This window comes from Rhinolophus hipposideros, assembly GCF_964194185.1.
Source record: "Rhinolophus hipposideros genome assembly, chromosome: 10".
NCBI lineage: Eukaryota > Metazoa > Chordata > Mammalia > Chiroptera > Rhinolophidae > Rhinolophus > Rhinolophus hipposideros.
The window spans coordinates 44,822,555-44,840,843 of record NC_138056.1 but is presented as its reverse complement, the minus strand read 5'-3'; the positions used below and the strand labels follow the sequence as shown (position 1 = coordinate 44,840,843).

The following is an 18,289-nucleotide window of genomic DNA, read 5'->3' as shown; positions in this document are numbered from 1 at the left end:
AGCCTGCTAACTGATTTTTCTGCTTCCTTTTTCGCCCATTAGAGTTGCTATATTCTACAGTTTTGTGCCGATCTCAGCTTATTGATAACCAACATATGATTCGCAGCTGGACTGGCCACGTGGTTCTCATGATCGCAAGACACCCTCAGCAATAACCATCAGGAAGCTTTGAAAAAGACGGGACTTATTACTTACAACTCCTGGAAGTTACACAGCACATTTGGGGCCACACAGTGAAGTTGCGGGGGAGGAGGAGAAAGAGACAGAGAGGGAGAGAGAGAGAGAGAGAGAGAGAGAGAGAGAGAGAAAGAGAGAGAGAGAGAGAGGGAGAGAGATCGCAGACTTGGGGTTCTACTTTTTTGGGGGGTCAATAGTAAGGGCCTAGCATTTCATAGAGTCACTCTTAATTGGTGGATTTAAAACAAAAGAGCAGGAATTTATATTTCAAGAAGAGAAAAAACAAGCTGCCCAAATGGTCAGTTACGAAAATGAGCCCTGATCTCTAAAACAAGGGAAAAATCAGAGGGGAGGGGATCATCCTGGCTCTTTATCTAGTCCTGTGGCTGGCTATGTAGTGGTTTGTTTTGTTTTGTTTGTTTTTCATTCTTTTTGGAGATAGCGGTCTTTGAAGTGGATGTCTGGGAAATCAAAGCTTAAGTGCTTAAGTCAGCCACTTGTATTACAAATAAAGAAAAAACATCTGTCAAGGCACATACTACAAATAGTGAATGAGATCTTTTAAAAATGTAATCAATTAACCTCACCTCTTTACCTAAAACCACCAAAAATTTTCCTATTGTACTTGAATCAAATCTAAATGCCTACCAAGACCAAAATGCCCTAATAATTTGGCCCCTGGCTGCCTCACTGACTCCGTCTCCTGAGTTTCTGCTCCAGTCACAGCAGATTTCCTGTGTTCCTGGATCACACCAAGATCCTGCCAGCTTTTTCACTGATGCCCCTTATGTCTGGGAACTCTTGCTCCTGATGTTCACTTAGCTCTTTTTGTTCATAACCTTTGCTTAAATGCTCTCTTCAGTGATGTTCTTTCTGATTACCACCCAAAAAGAGTCCATCTGTGGATCTCTATCTCCTTACCCTCCTTACTTTCTTCTCAGCTTCTCCCTTTGCTTGAAATTGTATTACTTGGTGCCTGTCCCTGCTCTCTGTTGATTCTGTGAAGGGAAAGCTTTGTGACTAGAACACCTCCTATCGCCAGCACCTAGCACAGGAGCTGGCCTATGAGGGAGTTCAATTAATATTAGCTGAATAAATAAATGAGTCCTCAAGTCTCCCTCCCCTTAGTCTTGCACATTCAATCTTATCAGAAAGTATTACAAATTCTATCTCCAAAATATATTTTTGGTTGTCCACTTCGTGCCATATGCCCTGTGGAGAACTCTAGTTTAAAGGCAACACCATCTTTCACTAGAATGACTGCAGATGTCTTCTTACTGGACTTGGCTTCCACCCTTGTCACCCTCTCATTCATGCTCCACATAAAATGAGAGTCAAATCCATTGAGGGCCCCAATCTTGCACTCACCTGTATCTCCCACTTCACTTTGAAGTACTCTTCCTGTCATTCTCTCTGCACTCTGGACACTAAGGAGAAATAGAGTTTGCTACACCAAAATATGCTTTTTTAGTATATTGATTATTTTAAGCTGGTTACTTTTAAGAAGCAAAAGATTCAGAAAGAATCTTGAACTACCTAAAGGAATTAGGACAGAAAAAACCTGCTTAAAGGAAGGTACCTATCAATTTAGCATAATATAAACTATGTGAAGCAGATAGAGAGGAATCAAGCAAAGTCTGTCAGACTCCCCTCTGTGTCCCATTTTTTGGGCGGCCCAGCAAGAATTTGTTTACCGTGTGTTTGCAGTTTCTCATTTCATCTACCTGTGAATTGCCTCCATTCTCTTTGAAATCCTAGACCCCTGCCTCCCTCTAAGGAGTCCAAAATGACATATAAGCCCCAACTGCCCAATATATGCTTGGGTCCCCTCATACATACATATGTAATAAACTTGGTCATTTTCTCCTGTTAGTGTGCCTTGTGTTAATTTATTAGTCCAGCCAGAAGAATTCAGAAGGGTAGGAGAGCAATTATTTTTCCTCCCCCACAACACACTAGCCTTCTTTCCTTTTTCTCTTTTTCTTCCAATGTAGCAAACTCTATCCAAACTTGAGTTCCTTTTTCATACTTCCCCATCTGTTTAAAACATTTTTCCCCTAGCTCTTTGAGTGTTTGGCTTCCTGTTACTCTTTGAGTTTTGGCATAAATACTCCCTCCAGAGAGATACACTCTGACCACCCCTCTACAAATATGTCCTTGCTCCCCTTATATACACTAGCAAATTACCTTATTTCCTGTATGAAATGTATTTTAATTCAATATTTTATTTTCTTGGGGAACAATGTGTTTATCCAGGACCCATCAGCTCCAAGTCAAGTCGTTGTTTTCAACCTAGTTGTGGAGGGTACAGCTTACTGGCCCATGTGGGAATCGAACCGGCAACCTTGGTGTTATGAACACTGCACTCTAATCAACTGAGCCAACAGGCCGCAGCCCCTTAATTCAATATTTTTAATGTAATAGAAAGTAATATCAAATAGAGATTGAGTGTGACCTCTAGAAACACTGGTTCAAATTCCAGTTCTCATTCCACCATTACTAACTGTGCTTTTGCCATTATAAAACGGAGTTGGAGCTACCATACCAGAGGAATTGCCTAAGACTAGACACTTAACATTCCTATGCCTTAGTGAGACGGGTTAGTTACTATGTTGCTAGGTAGACAGGGAGGTCCTTGGTGGAATAAACAAAAAAAAGCCATATCCTGAAACTCCAGGTTCTGGAATGTCTCCTTTACTCCAGGACAAAGACATAAGAACGTTCCTTAAGGTTAATAAAGTGTATCAAATCCCTTTTGGCCAGACAAAGGAGCAGATCTGATAGATAGGAATGGGTTATTTTGTTAATCCCTTCAGGATGGGCAAACAGGACAAACCTGATAGATGAATTCCACTAGAAGGTGCCAGTCCCCTTTCCCAAACAGGCAAAGGAAGGTATAAAAGTAAGAGCTTTTGTCTCAGTCACTGGGCACCCCCATTCAGGACCCCCTCCTACTCAGGAGCTGCAACCTCTTCCCCTGCCTCTAATAAACTATCTTCCTTTACAACTCTTTGCCTCTCTCTGGTTCGTGTGTCCATTCTTCGGCTTCACGAGACACCATCCTGGCCCACACCCAGAAACTGCCTGCAGATCCAACATCATTTACATCATTTGTGGACTCACAGAAAAATATTCCTACTTCATTAGTTTACTCATTTGTAAAATGGTTTTAAAAACAGTACCTACCTTATAGGGTTGTTTTAAGTACTAAGTGAGTTAGTACTCATAAGCTTACAGAACGGTGCCTAGTTTTTGGTGAGTGCTCTGTGTTACCTATTCTATTTCTTGTTTGTTTGAGGTCTGTTATGTCCACTATATTGTAAGCTCCTTAGGGCAGGAACCATATCTATCTTGTTTACCATTGTATTCCTAGCACCAAACACAGTTTCTGACACATAGTAAGTAATCAAGAAATATTTACTGAACTAATGAGTTGCAAAAGGCTAATTTAATAAGTTGGGGGAAATCTTCATGCTGTATCATCAAGTTAAAAATCCAGGCTGTAAAACACTATATACAATATGGTCACGGTTTTGTAAATGTGTGAAAGGACATCATCTTGGTATTAGTAGTACTATCTGGGTAATGGGATTATTGCTGGGTGTTTTTGTATTCTTATTTTACTTATCAACCTTAACTACATAGTTTTTAAAATATTAAAACTTTGAAACTGAGAAAACAAGTCAAATTATGGTTTTAGAAAAGAGGTTTAACTATTAGAAGAGTGGAGGCTTTGTGACAATTTATCAAGGAGGCATATGTTTGCTGTATGAAAAACAATGAAAATTCTCTCTGAAATAAGAATTTGTAATGTAACAAGTGACAGCACAGTTTCACCACAGCAATATCCATTCTGGAAATATAATGGGGGGAAAAATTCATTCAAAATAACCAAAAAATATCTAATGTTTAACTAAAGCTAAATGTATAAAAGTTATATAAAGAAACTACAGTTCTTTATAAACAAATTAAACTTGAATGGAAACATTCCTTATTCTAAAAGAAAAGACCATCTCTTATACATTTCTCGATTTTCCTCTAATTTATAAACATAATGGAAAGCCAATCAAAATGACATTTGTCCTTTGCTGAAATTTTACATTTAATATAAAGGGTATTCAGAAAAATAAACAAAATTAGACAATGCGATTTGCAAAGGAATAATGAGTAAAGTATTGATCTTTTTGTCATTAAATATTTCAAAGTTAAAATAATTAAAGAAGGATCAAAATGGCAGCATGACGTGACCCTCTGTAAAGCTCCCCTGGAATTTATAACTAATCGCACAATAATTCCACAAAGGACTCCCTACACAGCAGACAGGCAAGACGAAGCGGCCCACTACTGAATTCACCTAAAGGTGGGAAAATCGCACGAGCGGGGGAGGAAGGAAGGTAGAAGTGCGGAGATGGAGCCACGCAGGCACAGGACGCAGACCTCACTCAGTGCTCCGAGCTCAATGCATCCCAGAACTACTGCAGCTGCAGGAGAGGGAAGGACTCGGACTGCTAGGGCTCCGCTTACGGCCCACAGGGCTGAGGGGGCAGCATATAACACGGCTGAACCCAACGCTCACGGCAGAGACCTCGGAGAAAGGACTGAGGGAAGAAGGCTGAAAACGGTGGTTTAAGCCCTCACTGCCAAGCAGAGAACGGAAGCCTTAGGCACTGAGACTAGCCGCCCCGTCCCTACCCTCCCAGAGCTCACCCCGTCCCCACCTGCCCGGTGCTAGAAGTGGAACAGCAGCACTGTCAGATCAAAAGAACAGAATATTTGCTGTTCTGAGAACTGTGGACTGCAGACACAGATTTGCAGTCCAACTAGTTCCGGGAAAAGGGAGGGAGCTGTGGAAGCAGGACTGGCTATGGTGGTGGTCGCTGCCATTGCTCTGGGCCACCTCTCACAACTCACCCTGCCCCTGGCCCCATCTATCTGTGTGGATGCCTGCAGGAGTAAACAAACTGCTGAAACAAACGGCCTCTGAATCTGGTGCAGAAAGAGCTTTGGAACTTCAAAAGCTCTCCGCATCCCCACAGGGACATGGCACCCTATCACCCAGGCGAACTGTTAACAGAGGAGAAACCCTTCTCCCAGGGAATCCCCACATTGTGTGAGAAGCTGGAATAGTGCAGAGAAAACATAGCACTACCGTGTGAGAGAGAAAAAAAGGCTGCAGTCGGAGAGAAAATAAAACATTCTATCAACAAGTACTGGAAAACAAAAGAAAGACCTCTTCCTATCAACCTGTTGCAGAAGCCACCCTGTTGATGTGTAGGAAGACAAATAATAAATCAGTAATTGCCATGAATAACCAAGACAACAAGATAGCTCAGAAAGAAAGTAAAAAGTCTCCAAAAAAGGAACTTAAAGACATGGAAACATGTGACTTAAATAACAGAGAATTCAAGATTGCAGTTCTGAAAAAACTCAACGAGATGCAAGAAAACACAGAAAGGCAGTATAATGAACTCAGAAACACAATCAAAGAACACCATGAGCATTTTACGAAAGAGATTGAAATTAAAAAAAAAAAAAAAACAAATAGAATCTCTGGAGATTAAGAACTCAATAAAGAAATGAAGAATGAAACAGCCAGCTTAGGTAGTAGAGTTGACCAGATGGAGGAAAGAATCAGTGACATCGAAGATAGAAACCTGGAAATTACATGGATGGAAGAAGAAAAAGACTTGAGACTTAAAAGAAATGAAAGAACTCTACAAGAACTTTCTGACTCCTTCAGAAAGACCAATATAAGAATAATGGGCATACCAGAAAGAGAAGAAAGAGAGAAGGGAACAGAGAATATATTCAAACAAATTGTTGATGAGAACTTCCCAACCTAGTGGACAGAACTGGATCCTCGAATCCAAGAAGCAAATAGAACACCTAATTACCTCAATTTCAACAGGCCTTCTCCAAGGCACATTGTATTGAAGTTGTCTAAAATCAATGACAAAGAAAGAATTCTCAAGGCAGCCAGGGAAAAGAAGACGGTAACCTACAAAGGAAAGCCCATTAGGTTATCATCAGATTTTTCAGCAGAAACTCTACAAGCCAAAAGGGAGTGGAACCAAATATTCAAACTATTGAAAGAGAGAAATTAAGAGCCAAGAATAATATATCCAGCAAAGATATCCGTTAGATATGAAGGAGGAATAAAGACCTCTCCAGATATACAGAAGCTGAGGGAATTTTCTAATACACGACCTGCACTACAAGAAATACTAAAAGAGGCTATTCGACCACCATCAACAGGGACAATTTGTGGCAACATAAAAAGGGGGACAGTAAAGGCCTGAACCGGAATATGGGAATGGAGAAAGTAAGTGTGCTGAAAAAAATGGAATACTCTAAATATCAAACTTTCTTTTACATAAACTTAAGGGTAACCACTCAAAAAAAAAAACTGAAATATATACTGTAATAAAAGAAGAAACAGAGGGGAACATCATAGAATACCACCACATAGAAATAATAGACAACAACAAAAAGGCAAAGAAACAATGGAGACACAACCTTGCCAGAAAACTAAAGATAGAATGACAGGAAATCCTCACATATCAATAGTCACCCTAAATGTAAATGGACTGAACTCACCTATAAAAAGGCACAGAGTACAAGAGTGGATCAAAAAACTAAACCCAACCATATGCTGTCCCCAAGACACATCTCAGCTACAAGGACAAGCATAGACTCAAAGTGAAAGGGTGGAAATTGACTCAAAGTGAAAGGGTGGAAATTGACATCCAGAGAAAATCAGGTGTAGCCATAATGATATCAGGTGAAACAGACTTCAGTGTGAAAAAGGTAACAAGAGACAAAGATGGATATTTCATAATGGTAAAGGGTACTATACAACAAGAAGACATAACAGTCATCAATATTTATGCCCCCAATCAGGGAGAACCAAAATATACCAAGCAACTGCTAACAGAACTAAAGGAAGAAATTGACCAAAACACAATTATACTAGGGGACTTAGATATATCACTGACAGCTATGGATAGATCATCAAAACAGAAAATAAATAATGAAATAGCAGCCCTAAACGACACATTAGATGAAATGGACATAATTGACTTATACAGAGCACTTCATCCTAAAACATCAGACTGTACATTTTTTTCTAGTGTCCATAGAACATTCTCAAGGATAGACCATATATTGGGACATAAAAGCAGCCTCATCAAATTTAAGAAGATTGAAATGATACCAAGCTTAGTCTTTGATCACAAGGCTTTGAAATTGGATATCAACTACAAAAAGAAAGCAGGAAAAAACACAAACATATGGAAATTAAACAACATAATTTTAAGAACGACCGGATCAAAGAAGAAATTAGAGGAGAGATCAGAAGATACATAGAAACAAATGACAATGAAAATACATCCTACCAAAATTTTGGAGATGCAGTGAAAGCAGTTTTAAGAGGGAAATTTATATCATTACAGGCCTATCTCAAGAAACAAGAAAAATCCCAAATAAATAACCTCATGTTACACCTTAAAGAACTAGAAAAAGAAGAACAAGTGAAACCCAAGGTCAGCAGAAAAAAGGAAATTTAAAAAATCAGAGCAGAACTAAATGAAATAGAGAAAAAAAGGCAATAGAAAAATTAATGTGACAAAGAGCTGGTTCTTGCCTCTTAGCTTTCCCGGCCGGAACCATGGAGGCTGCACCGGAGAAGAAGAAGAAGGTCCCCGCCGTGCCCGAAACCCTCAAGAAGAAGCGCAGGAATTTCGCGGAGCTGAAGATCAAGCGCCTGAGAAAGAAGTTCGCCGAAAAGATGCTTCGAAAGGCGAGGAGGAAGCTCATCTATGAAAAAGCCAAGCACTACCACAAAGAATACAGGCAGATGTACCGGACGGAGATTCGCATGGCGAGGATGGCAAGGAAAGCCGGCAACTTCTACGTGCCTGCGGAGCCCAAGCTGGCATTTGTCATCAGGATCAGAGGCATCAACGGCGTGAGCCCAAAGGTCCGGAAGGTGTTGCAGCTGCTTCGCCTTCGCCAGATCTTCAATGGCACCTTTGTCAAGCTCAACAAGGCTTCCATTAACATGCTGAGGATCGTGGAGCCATACATCGCATGGGGGTACCCAAACCTGAAGTCCGTAAATGAATTGATCTACAAGCGTGGTTATGGCAAAATCAACAAACAGCGAATTGCCCTGACAGATAACACATTGATTGCTCGGTCTCTTGGTAAATATGGCATCATCTGCATGGAGGATCTGATTCATGAGATCTACACTGTTGGAAAACGCTTCAAAGAAGCAAACAACTTCCTCTGGCCCTTCAAATTGTCCTCTCCACGAGGTGGCATGAAGAAAAAGACCACCCACTTCGTAGAAGGGGGAGATGCTGGCAACAGGGAAGACCAGATCAACAGGCTGATTAGGAGGATGAACTGAGGTGTCTACCATGGGTATTTTTGTAATCTGGTCAGTTAATAAAATAAACAGCGACTGTTTTCAAATTGAAAAAAAAAAAAAAAAAAAAAAAAGAGCTGGTTCTTTGAAAAGATTAACAAAATTGACAAACCCTTGGCTAGACTCACTAAGATAAAAAGAGAGAAGACACTAATTAACAAAATCAGGAATGAAAAATGGGAAGTTATCACAGACACCACAGAAATACAAAGGATTATGCAAGAATACTATGAAGGACTATATGCCACCAAATTCAATAACCTAGAAGAAATGGACAAGTTCTTAGAAACATATAGCCTTCCAAGGCTGAACCATGAAGAACTAGAAAATCTAAACAGACCGATCACCAGCAACGAAATAGAATCAGTCATCCAAAACCTTCCCAAAAGCAAAAGTCCTCAACCAGATGGCTTCACTAGTGAATTCTACCAAACTTTCAAAGAGGATCTAATACCAACCCTGTTCAAACTCTTCCAAAAAATTGAAGAATAGACAGTACTCCCTAACTCATTTTATGAGACCAACATTACCCTGATATGAAAACCTGGTAAGGACAACACAAAAAAAGAAAACTACAGACCAATGAATACTCAATGAATACTGATGCTAAAATCCTAAACAAAATTTTAGCATATTGAATACAACAATGCATTAAAAAGATTATTCATCACGACCAAGTGGGGTTCATCCCCGGGGCACAAGGATGGTTCAACATCCACAAATCCATCAATGTGATACATCACATAAAATAAAGGACAAAAATCATATGATTATATCAATTGATGGAGAAAAGGCATTCGGCAAGATACAACATCCATGTATGATTAAAACACTTAATAAAATAGGTATAGAAGGAAAATACCTTAACATAATAAAGGCCATATATGACAAACCCTCAGCTAATCTCATAAATAATGGTGAAAAACTGAAGCCCTTTGCTCTATAATCAAGAATATGACAGCGCTGTCCCCATAACCTCTGCTTTTCAACATAGTGTTGGAAGTCCTTGCCAGAGCAATGAGGCAAGAGAAAGAAATAATAGGCATCCAAATTGGGAATGAAGAAGTTAAATTGTCACTCTTTGCAGATGACATTATGCTATATATAGAAAACCCTAAAGACTCCACCAAAAAACTATTAGAAACAATCAACGAATACAGTAAAGTTGCCGGCTACAAAATCAACATACAAAAGTCCATTGCATTCCTATATACTAACAAAGAAATCTCAGAAAAAGAAATTAAAAAAAAAATTTTCTTTTGCAATTGCAGCAAAAAGAATAAAATACCTAGGAATAAACTTAACCAAGGATTTGAAAGACCTATATGCTGAAAACTACAAGACACTTTTAAAAGAAATTGAAGAAGACCCAAAGAAATGGAAAGACACTCCATGCTCATGGGTTGGAAGAATCAACATAGTTAAAATGGCCATATTACCCAAAACAATATACAGATTTAATGCAATCCCCATCAAAATCCCAAAGGCATTTTTTAAAGAAATAGAACAATAAATCATCAGATTTGTTTGGAACCACAAAAGACCCCAAATAGCCAAAGCAGTCTTAAGAAAAAAGAACAATGCTGGAGGTATCACAGTCCCTGACTTTAGCTTGTACTACAGGGCAACAATAATCAAAATAGCATTATATTGGCAGAAAAATAGACACATAGACCAATGGAATAGAATTGAGAACCCAGAAATAAAACCACATAAATATGGACAGATAATTTTTGACAAAGAAGCAAAAGCATACAATGGGGAAAAGACAGACTCTTCAATAAGTGGTACTGGGAGAATGGGAAAGCCACCTGCATAAGAATGAAACTGGACTGCTATCTGTCACTATGTATCAAAATTAATTCAAAATAGATCAAAGACTTAAGCATAAGACCTGAAACAATAAACTGCATAGAAGAAAACATAGGTACTAAACTTATGGACCTTGGGTTTAAAGAGCATTTTATGAATTTGACTCCAAAGGCAAGGGAAGTAAAAGCTAAAATAAATAAATGGGACTATATCAAACTTAAAAGCTTTTGCACAGCAAAAGAAACCATTGACAAAATAAAGAGGCAACCAACTGAATGGGAGAAGACTTTTGCAAACAGTGCCTCCGATAAGGGGCTAATATCCAAAATATACAAGGTATTCATACAACTCAACAACAAAAAAAATAAACAACCCAATTGAAAAAATGGGCAGAGGACCTGAAGAGACATTTCTCCAAAGAGGACATACAAATGGCAAATAGACATATGAAAAAATGTTCGACATCACTAATCATCAGATAAATGCAAATAAAAACCACAGTGAGATATCACCTCACCCCAGTCTGAATGGCTATCATCAACAAGACAAATAGTAACAAGTGTTGGAGAGGCTGTGGAGAAAAAAGAACCCTCATACACTGTTGGTGGGAATGCAGACTGGTGCAGCCGTTATGGAAGGCAGTGTGTAGGTTCCTCAAAAAATTACGAATAGAATTACCATATGACCCAGCAATCCCTCTCCTGGGTATCTACCCAAAAACTCTGAAAACATTTCTCTATAAAGACATGTGTGCTCCAATGTTCATTGCAGCTTTGTTTACGGTGGCCAAGACATGAAAACAACCAAAATGTCCTTTGATAGATGAACGGATAAAGAAGTTGTGGTATATATACACAATGAAATACTATTCGGCAGTAAAAAAAGATGATATAGGAACATTTGTGACAACATGGATGGATCTTGAGAGTATAATGCTAAGAAAAATAAGTCAGACAGAAAAAGCAGAGAACCATATGATTTCACTGATATGTGGTATATAAACCAAAAACAACAAAAGAGCAAGACAAACAAATGAGAAACAAAAACTCATAGACACAGACAATAGTTTAGTGGTTACCAGAGGGTAAGGGGGGTGGGGGGAGGGAGATGAGGGTAAGGGGGATCAAATATATGGTGAGGAAAGAGAACTGACTCTGGGTGGTGGACACACAATGGGATTTATAGATGATGTAATACAGAATTGTACACCTGAAATTTATGTAGTTTTACTAACAATTGTCACCTCAATAAATTAAAAAATAATAATAATAATTAAAGAAGTATGGTATTAGTGTGTATATATTTATATATACATATATACACGCATATGTAGAATATGATAAAGAATGTATTTCAATCCAGTGAAGATATTTTCAAGAGTCAGGGGTGTAAAAATTACAATTAAATACCACAAATTCTGCCCCTTTCAAATGGGTGAGAATTAAAGCATTAACTTGATTTAGTATAGTAGCTAAGAATGTAGGCTCTGGAAATAGATTGTCTAATTTCAAATCTTGGCTGTATTATGCAGAAGCTGTGTAAGTTTAAGCAGTGTACTTCCCCTCTCCTTATGCTTCGGTTTTCATCTGAAAAATAGGGATAATAATATGACTTGCATTAAAGAACTATTGCGTGCATTTAGATGTAAAGAGCTTGGAACAGAGCCTGGCATATAGGAAAACCTCAAAATGTGTTAACTTCTATAGTCCACCCACACAACCCTCTAGTGTGGGGTTCTTCCAAGGCCCAAATTATTTGTCTTGGAGCACTGACAGTGTGAGAATGAGAGCTGGGACCACAAATGGGCCGTCTTGGGAGGCCTGCCCTTTCAGTAACATCAAGCCTGCAGGAGTCTCCTCTTCCCCAAACCCCATCAGTCTTTATTTCCCCAAGCACAAGCTCTGGTACAGCTGTATCCCCATTTGATTCATATCTACCTAGTCTCCTCAACCATTTTCTCCTTTAGTCATTCACTTCCTCACTCCTCATTTGACATTGATTCAATCATTTATTGAGTGCTTTCCATGTGCCAGACCCTATGTTAGCTCTAGGTGGAGGACGGTGACTGTTCCTGACCCAGGAACCTCCTTCTCCTTGAAGTTCACCTCCTTCACCATGGAGCTGGGCATAGGGATGAGTTCAGTTACTGATGAGGCTATGGCAAGGATTCTAAATGCCCCATCAACTATAGGGGTCTCTCAAGAGGATATGGACAAAAGAGAGTCCATTAAATGAACACTCTCCTCCCTAGCCAGGACTTTTAGACCCACCTGCTGTCTGCCTTGGTGAGCCGACTTTCCTTCATATGAGCCTTCATTCTTCCCTTGCCCATATGAAAGACAAAAGCAGCAACATTTTTTTCCCTGTTTTTTTTTTTTTTCCTCAGACCTACCTGGTCTTTCCAGGATGGAAATTAGAGATTGTGTTCTACACGTACATCGTCCCCAGTCAGAGGGAGCTCCAGAATTCTTGCTTTGCTAGTTACAGGAAACAAAGAGACGAGTTTCTCTTTGTTTCCCCTAGCAGCACCATAAACAACAATTCCTTTGATCTGGACAAGAACTATCCCACTGATGGGGAGCAAAGCTGGAGGAATGGGGAGGTGGAGCTGGGAAGGGTGTGTGAAATCTCATGCTCCTCCTAGAGGTTGAAACCTCAAACAGTGGGAGAAAGTTGTCCCCAAAGCTCATTTTATCTCTAAGCCACTTACTGGTATTTAAAATGTAAAGACAGGTTGGTCCAAGTATCCTGGGTTCCAGGGAGAGATTCTGTTTCCCCCAGTTCCTGAAAGGACCCCCAATACTGAGTCTCGGATGTTTAAACACAAACCACGGCCACTTTTACCGTAGATGTATCCTCTATAAAAGACACTTTTTTTTCCTGACAGGAATATAGCATTAATGTGTGTGTTTTTTAATGTTGACACTCCATTGTGTGGTAAAATTATAGCAGACGGTATTGAGTGCATCTGCTTACCCACGTGGACACAGGATGTGCTCGTGTGAAGGTATGTTTACCTGTGAATATGCATTGCATATTGGTGTATTTCTCCACAATATACATACCCGTGTGAGTCCACAGGCACATTTACGTGTATGTGCACTGGAAGTCATGGTTCACTCGCTTGATTTATGAATTGAGTTGCAACACTTTCATCCTAGAAGTATGTGGGCAATTGGAATCATCTTTGAGTGCAAACTAGAATTTAATCTGAGATGCCGAGAGCGCTTCCTGTGTTTGGCATACATCAACCTCACTCAGTGCGTTTGTACCTAATGACTCTCTCACTGCGGTACTCTTCCCTCCCCCTCTCAAATCTTTATTTACTTCATTCTTACTTTTAAGATTGTAGCTTGGAATGAATATCCAAGGCAGCTTTCCTTATCTCCCCAGACTCGATCAAACCCTTGCTATGCTATTTCATACTCTCCTTCTTTATCTTCATAGCATTTATCAGTTTGTAATTACATATGAGCACTCTTTAAATACTCACAGTATGAATGGTTCCTGCTACTAGATCATAATCTCACGAGGGTAGGACCATGTCTCTTTCACTCACATTGAACGCCTAATGCTGAATGCTGAGCACAGAGTAGGTGCTCAATTTCTGAGCTAGGAGTTGCAAGAAAGACAAAATGCAGGACAAGTAGTTTGTGGCAATGAAAGCAACTCTGAATCTGGCTACTAGGGACAGTAACTTTGTAAACAGTGAGATTAGGGAATCTTAGAACTTAGCCTGAATCCCGCTCTTTATCTATCCACTCAGGGATAAGCAACGGATCCAGAAAATGAGAGCCACCTGTGGGATAGTCTTCAGGGGTAATAAAAATAAGAAACTGTGCCCACTCTCACTTTTTAGCCAGGCTGCTAAATGGTGACAGCAGCCTGTGGCAGCTCCTACAGGACAGAGAATCTGGGGACCTCTGAAGGCACATCAACAAGCTGCCTCCGCTCTCCTTCCTCTGTTCTCCATGCCTCTTAATCTTCTAACTTCAGACCTTTCAATTTCCTCTCAAGCCCTCCCATTCATGCACAGTCGCTCTTATCACCACCTCTTTTCCCACGTGCTCCCTTTTCTCACAGCCCACAAAGAATCAGACTCAAGAAGCAACTGATACTGGAGATTGGATGTAATTGCATCTCAAGACAGGTATGTGCAGAGCTCAGACTGGTGTCCCACGTTGGCACAGAGTCAGGGGTAGTTGGGTCACTCACAGCACCCCCACCTTGTTTCTGTCTCTCATTGTTCCTCATTGACTCTGGAACAACATTGTCTCCACAGTAAGGGCATAATAGTAAATTTGGTTCTTAGTGCGGCTACATTCAAGAATAGGGGAGTTGGGCAATGGGATGCCAGGGAAAGAACACAGAGGAAAAGATATGGTCTGAACAACTCAGGCCACCTATGACTGCCTCAGCCTCTCTGCTGCAGCGTCCACATCACCCCCTGTGGCAATGAGGGCCTGGAGATTGGCTTCAGGGTTCAGAAAGCCCATGGCCCGCAGTCGTTCTAGCTGCACCCGGAAGTGTGTCTCGGGCTGCTGGGAATTGGCACTAGCTAGGGCTTGCAGTATCTGGAGGAAGGGTGTGGAATGGAGGCCTTGCTCCACAGAGCCCTGTGCTGGGGGAACCTCAGGAGCTGGGGCTGGGGGAAGATCCTCAGGCATAAGAGTACCCTCTCTAGGCTCTGTACCTCCTGCCATATTTCCAAACCCTGCTAGGCAAGGCATGAACCAGAGTAGGAGATGGGGCGCTTCAGTAGCTAGGACCTGCAGACCCTGCTCAATCTGCAGTAGAGCACGCATAGCACGAGGGTTTGCCACGGCTGCCTGAAGGTGCAGCAACACTGGCAGCTGCCGGTGAATCTCAGCATGCAACTGTGGGACCTGATTTATGCTGGCTGACCTCAGAGGTCTTGGGTAAGCTAGTGGTGGCTGCCAGGCATGCTCAGAGATTCCAGGGGTAGCCACCATCGGGGATGGTGGTGAAGAAACAAATGGGGTCCTGGCAGCACTTCCCAACCCCGAGACGAGATCAGGCATGTTGGTGCTGTGACAAGTAGAGCCAGTCCCTGTCATATTGTGTTGGCCTCCATTTTGTCTAGTAATATTCTCTGTGGGGTATTTCAGCAACCCTGGGCAGCAGGGTGTTCCTTTGATTGCTACTGATTCCTTGGGGAGCAGCTGGCCTGACTCAGGTTTCTGGGATGAGGGTGAAGGTGGGGGAACCTGGTTTCCTGGTGGCTGTGCTTCTTGACTTGGTCTGAGGTCGCTAGATACAGTCCCCTGCAAGTAGGTTCTCAGGGACTGGGGGGTGTCATGTAACTGGAGATAGTCATAGAGCCCTATATTACCCAGAATGTTGGGAACCCTATTTCTAATTGCCGATACTTCTTGCTCCCCAGGCTGCCTGCCTCGCCTGCCACCTGAGCCTCCACATGTGGAAGACCAGGGGTTGGGAAGAGGGTCACAATTCTCCGTCCTTGAAGGTTGGCTGCTGTTGTTGGTAGCATTAGCAGTAGTGGTAGCCGCAAAGGGATTGCCACCAAACTGCTCCTGTACTGCATTAAGCATTGGGTCCATAATGTCTGTGTACATGGTCCGAAGCACATTGTAGCCACCTGGGATGCTCTCCAAGTTACTGAGCGCCCTGTCCTGGTTACGCATCATCTCTTGCATCATGGCAGGGTTGCGTAGAAACTCCAGTGTCTGCCTCATGATTTCAGGGTTGTTGAGAATATGTCCAATCTCAGGGTTGTGCTGGATCAGCTGCTGTATACGGGGGTTGTCAAGAACTAGCTGGCGCACTAGGCCTGTGTTGGACAGCAGACCTTGGACGAAGGGGTCATCAATGATCTGAGCCAAAAACTCAGGCACAGATACATGCTGCCACATCAGTGAGCTTGGCTGGTCAGAGAAACTACCAGAGGTCAGGCCCAACCCACTGAGGCCTGTGAGGACACCTAAGCTAAAGGTGGGTGGCCCATCTGCTGGATTAATGGAGCTTGGCTGAGGGAGAACTCCAGGACTTGGGGCTCGGGTTGGGATTGAAGCAGCTGGGCACTCAGTGCCCAGGGTACGCTGCATCTTGATGACCAGATGAACAGTGAGGCCATCTCGCACTCCACACTGTGCCAATGAGTCAGGGTCTTTGAGGATTTTGCCAGCAAAGATTAGGACCAGCTGTTCAGGGTGAGCCTTGAAGCGCTGAGCTACCTCTTCCTTCAGCTGCTGGATGGTGCAAGTGTCTGTAACTGAGAAATCCTCTTTGTCCTTGGGCGTCTTCACTGTCACCTTGATGAGGTGGGGATCCTGGACTAGTGCTGGGCTGCCCTGTGGCAGGGCCTCTCCACTTTTGGCCATGGTGGGCAGCAGGAGGCCCAGGTCTGTGGGGACACAGCTGGGGAATGGGAATGGGAGACCAAGATCATTCTTTTTGGCAGTGGTGAAAGTCGGAAATGTGAACAGAAAGAGGGCCTGGAATCTCAAGGTGGGGGAACTGGAGGGCCACATGGAAAGACCTATGAGGTTCCTGGGACAGGATGCTTTAGAAGGATGAAGGATTTGAGAGATGTTGGGGTCAGAGAAGGCACACCTGTGGCCCTGGGAAAGAGGTCGACTGTTGATGAGTGAAGGGACAATGGCAGGAAGAAGGGCTCAGTTTAGGGAATACATACCAGTCAGCTGTGACCCCGTTTTTCCTCTTATACAGGGCTCCAAACCACCCTCATCTTGCTGAACAGCCACCCCTGAAGCTTTCTGAGCTGGAACCCACTCCATCAGTTCACCTCTGTGACCTCAGTGCTGACATCACAGTCTCATACAATGGATTCTTGAGATTTCTCCAAGGTGCTCTGGGGCCCTGGGAATATCCTCTCTCCCAACCTTTAACTTTTCTACTTCCATTATCTCAATTGCATTTTTCATAATGAGGGACCTGGGATGACCCTTCTTCTTAGACCAAGAGTCCTCCTTCCACGTACCCTGCTATGTGCTATGTGGAGACTCACTTGGATTGGACAATTAAGAAAGACTCCTTAATCTTTTGTGTCCCCATTAAGACAAATTCAGCTACTCTCCAGTCAACCCTCTTCTCCCTGGCATCTTATATTCCTGTCTTTTCTCTGATTCAACATTAGCCATGAATTCTTTATATATTTTCAAAGTATTGAATTTCTGATGGGCAAGAGACTAACTACTAAAGTATGAGAGAAGGGTCAAAGATGACATGAAATTTTTATTTTACTTTTTAAAAAAATCATTATTATCCCCCAGAAGAGCTCAAAGAATGGATTGGCCATGTATTGAGATAAAACAAAAAACAGGAAATATAGTTGTTAAACAGAACATTAAGAGTTCAGTTTTACATATATCTGAGATGTCTATTTTATATCCAAATGGAAATGTAAAAAGGTAATTCAGTATCATGAGTCTAGAGTCCATTCACATTGACAAAGTATTTAGAATCATGAGATTAGTGAGTACATGAAAAAGATAGAGGTAAAAAGACTGAGTCATGGGCACTACAATATTTAGAAGTCTGGAAGATTAGATGAATTCAGCAAAGGATATTTAAAAGAAATAAAACATAAAGTCAAAAAAGCATAGAGAATGAGAAAAGCAGATGAAGTGTTTCAAAAGGAGAGATTACAAAATATGTCAAATGATGCTGGTAAATAAGTATGATAAAGTCTGAGAACTGATACTGGATTTGACAAGAGAGAATTGGAACCATGATGAGACCAGGTTTGGAAGAGTGGCAGGGACAGAAAACCTGAATGGAATGGGTTTAAAAGCAAATGAATTGGGAAAAAAAGTGAATCCAACAAGAGTATTTTAAATGAGAAAAAAAAAGGATAATAGCTGTATG

At 41.5% G+C, this 18,289-nt stretch overlaps 2 protein-coding genes across 2 annotated transcripts; one reads left to right on the top strand and one right to left on the bottom strand.

Moving 5' to 3' along the window:
• Positions 1 to 7,832: 7,832 nt before the first annotated feature.
• Positions 7,833 to 8,590, top strand: LOC308503851 (large ribosomal subunit protein uL30; the record flags this gene model as incomplete). Its single annotated transcript, XM_081063522.1, has 1 exon — positions 7,833 to 8,590. The coding sequence occupies exon 1, from the start codon at positions 7,844 to 7,846 to the stop codon at positions 8,588 to 8,590; it is 747 nt and encodes a 248-aa protein (XP_080919648.1). The 5' UTR covers positions 7,833 to 7,843.
• A 6,233-nt stretch (positions 8,591 to 14,823) lies between these two features.
• On the bottom strand, positions 14,824 to 16,876 carry UBQLN3 (ubiquilin 3; the record flags this gene model as incomplete). Its single annotated transcript, XM_081063450.1, has 1 exon — positions 14,824 to 16,876. The coding sequence occupies exon 1, from the start codon at positions 16,780 to 16,782 to the stop codon at positions 14,824 to 14,826; it is 1,959 nt and encodes a 652-aa protein (XP_080919576.1). The 5' UTR covers positions 16,783 to 16,876.
• Between the last annotated feature and the right edge of the window lie 1,413 nt (positions 16,877 to 18,289).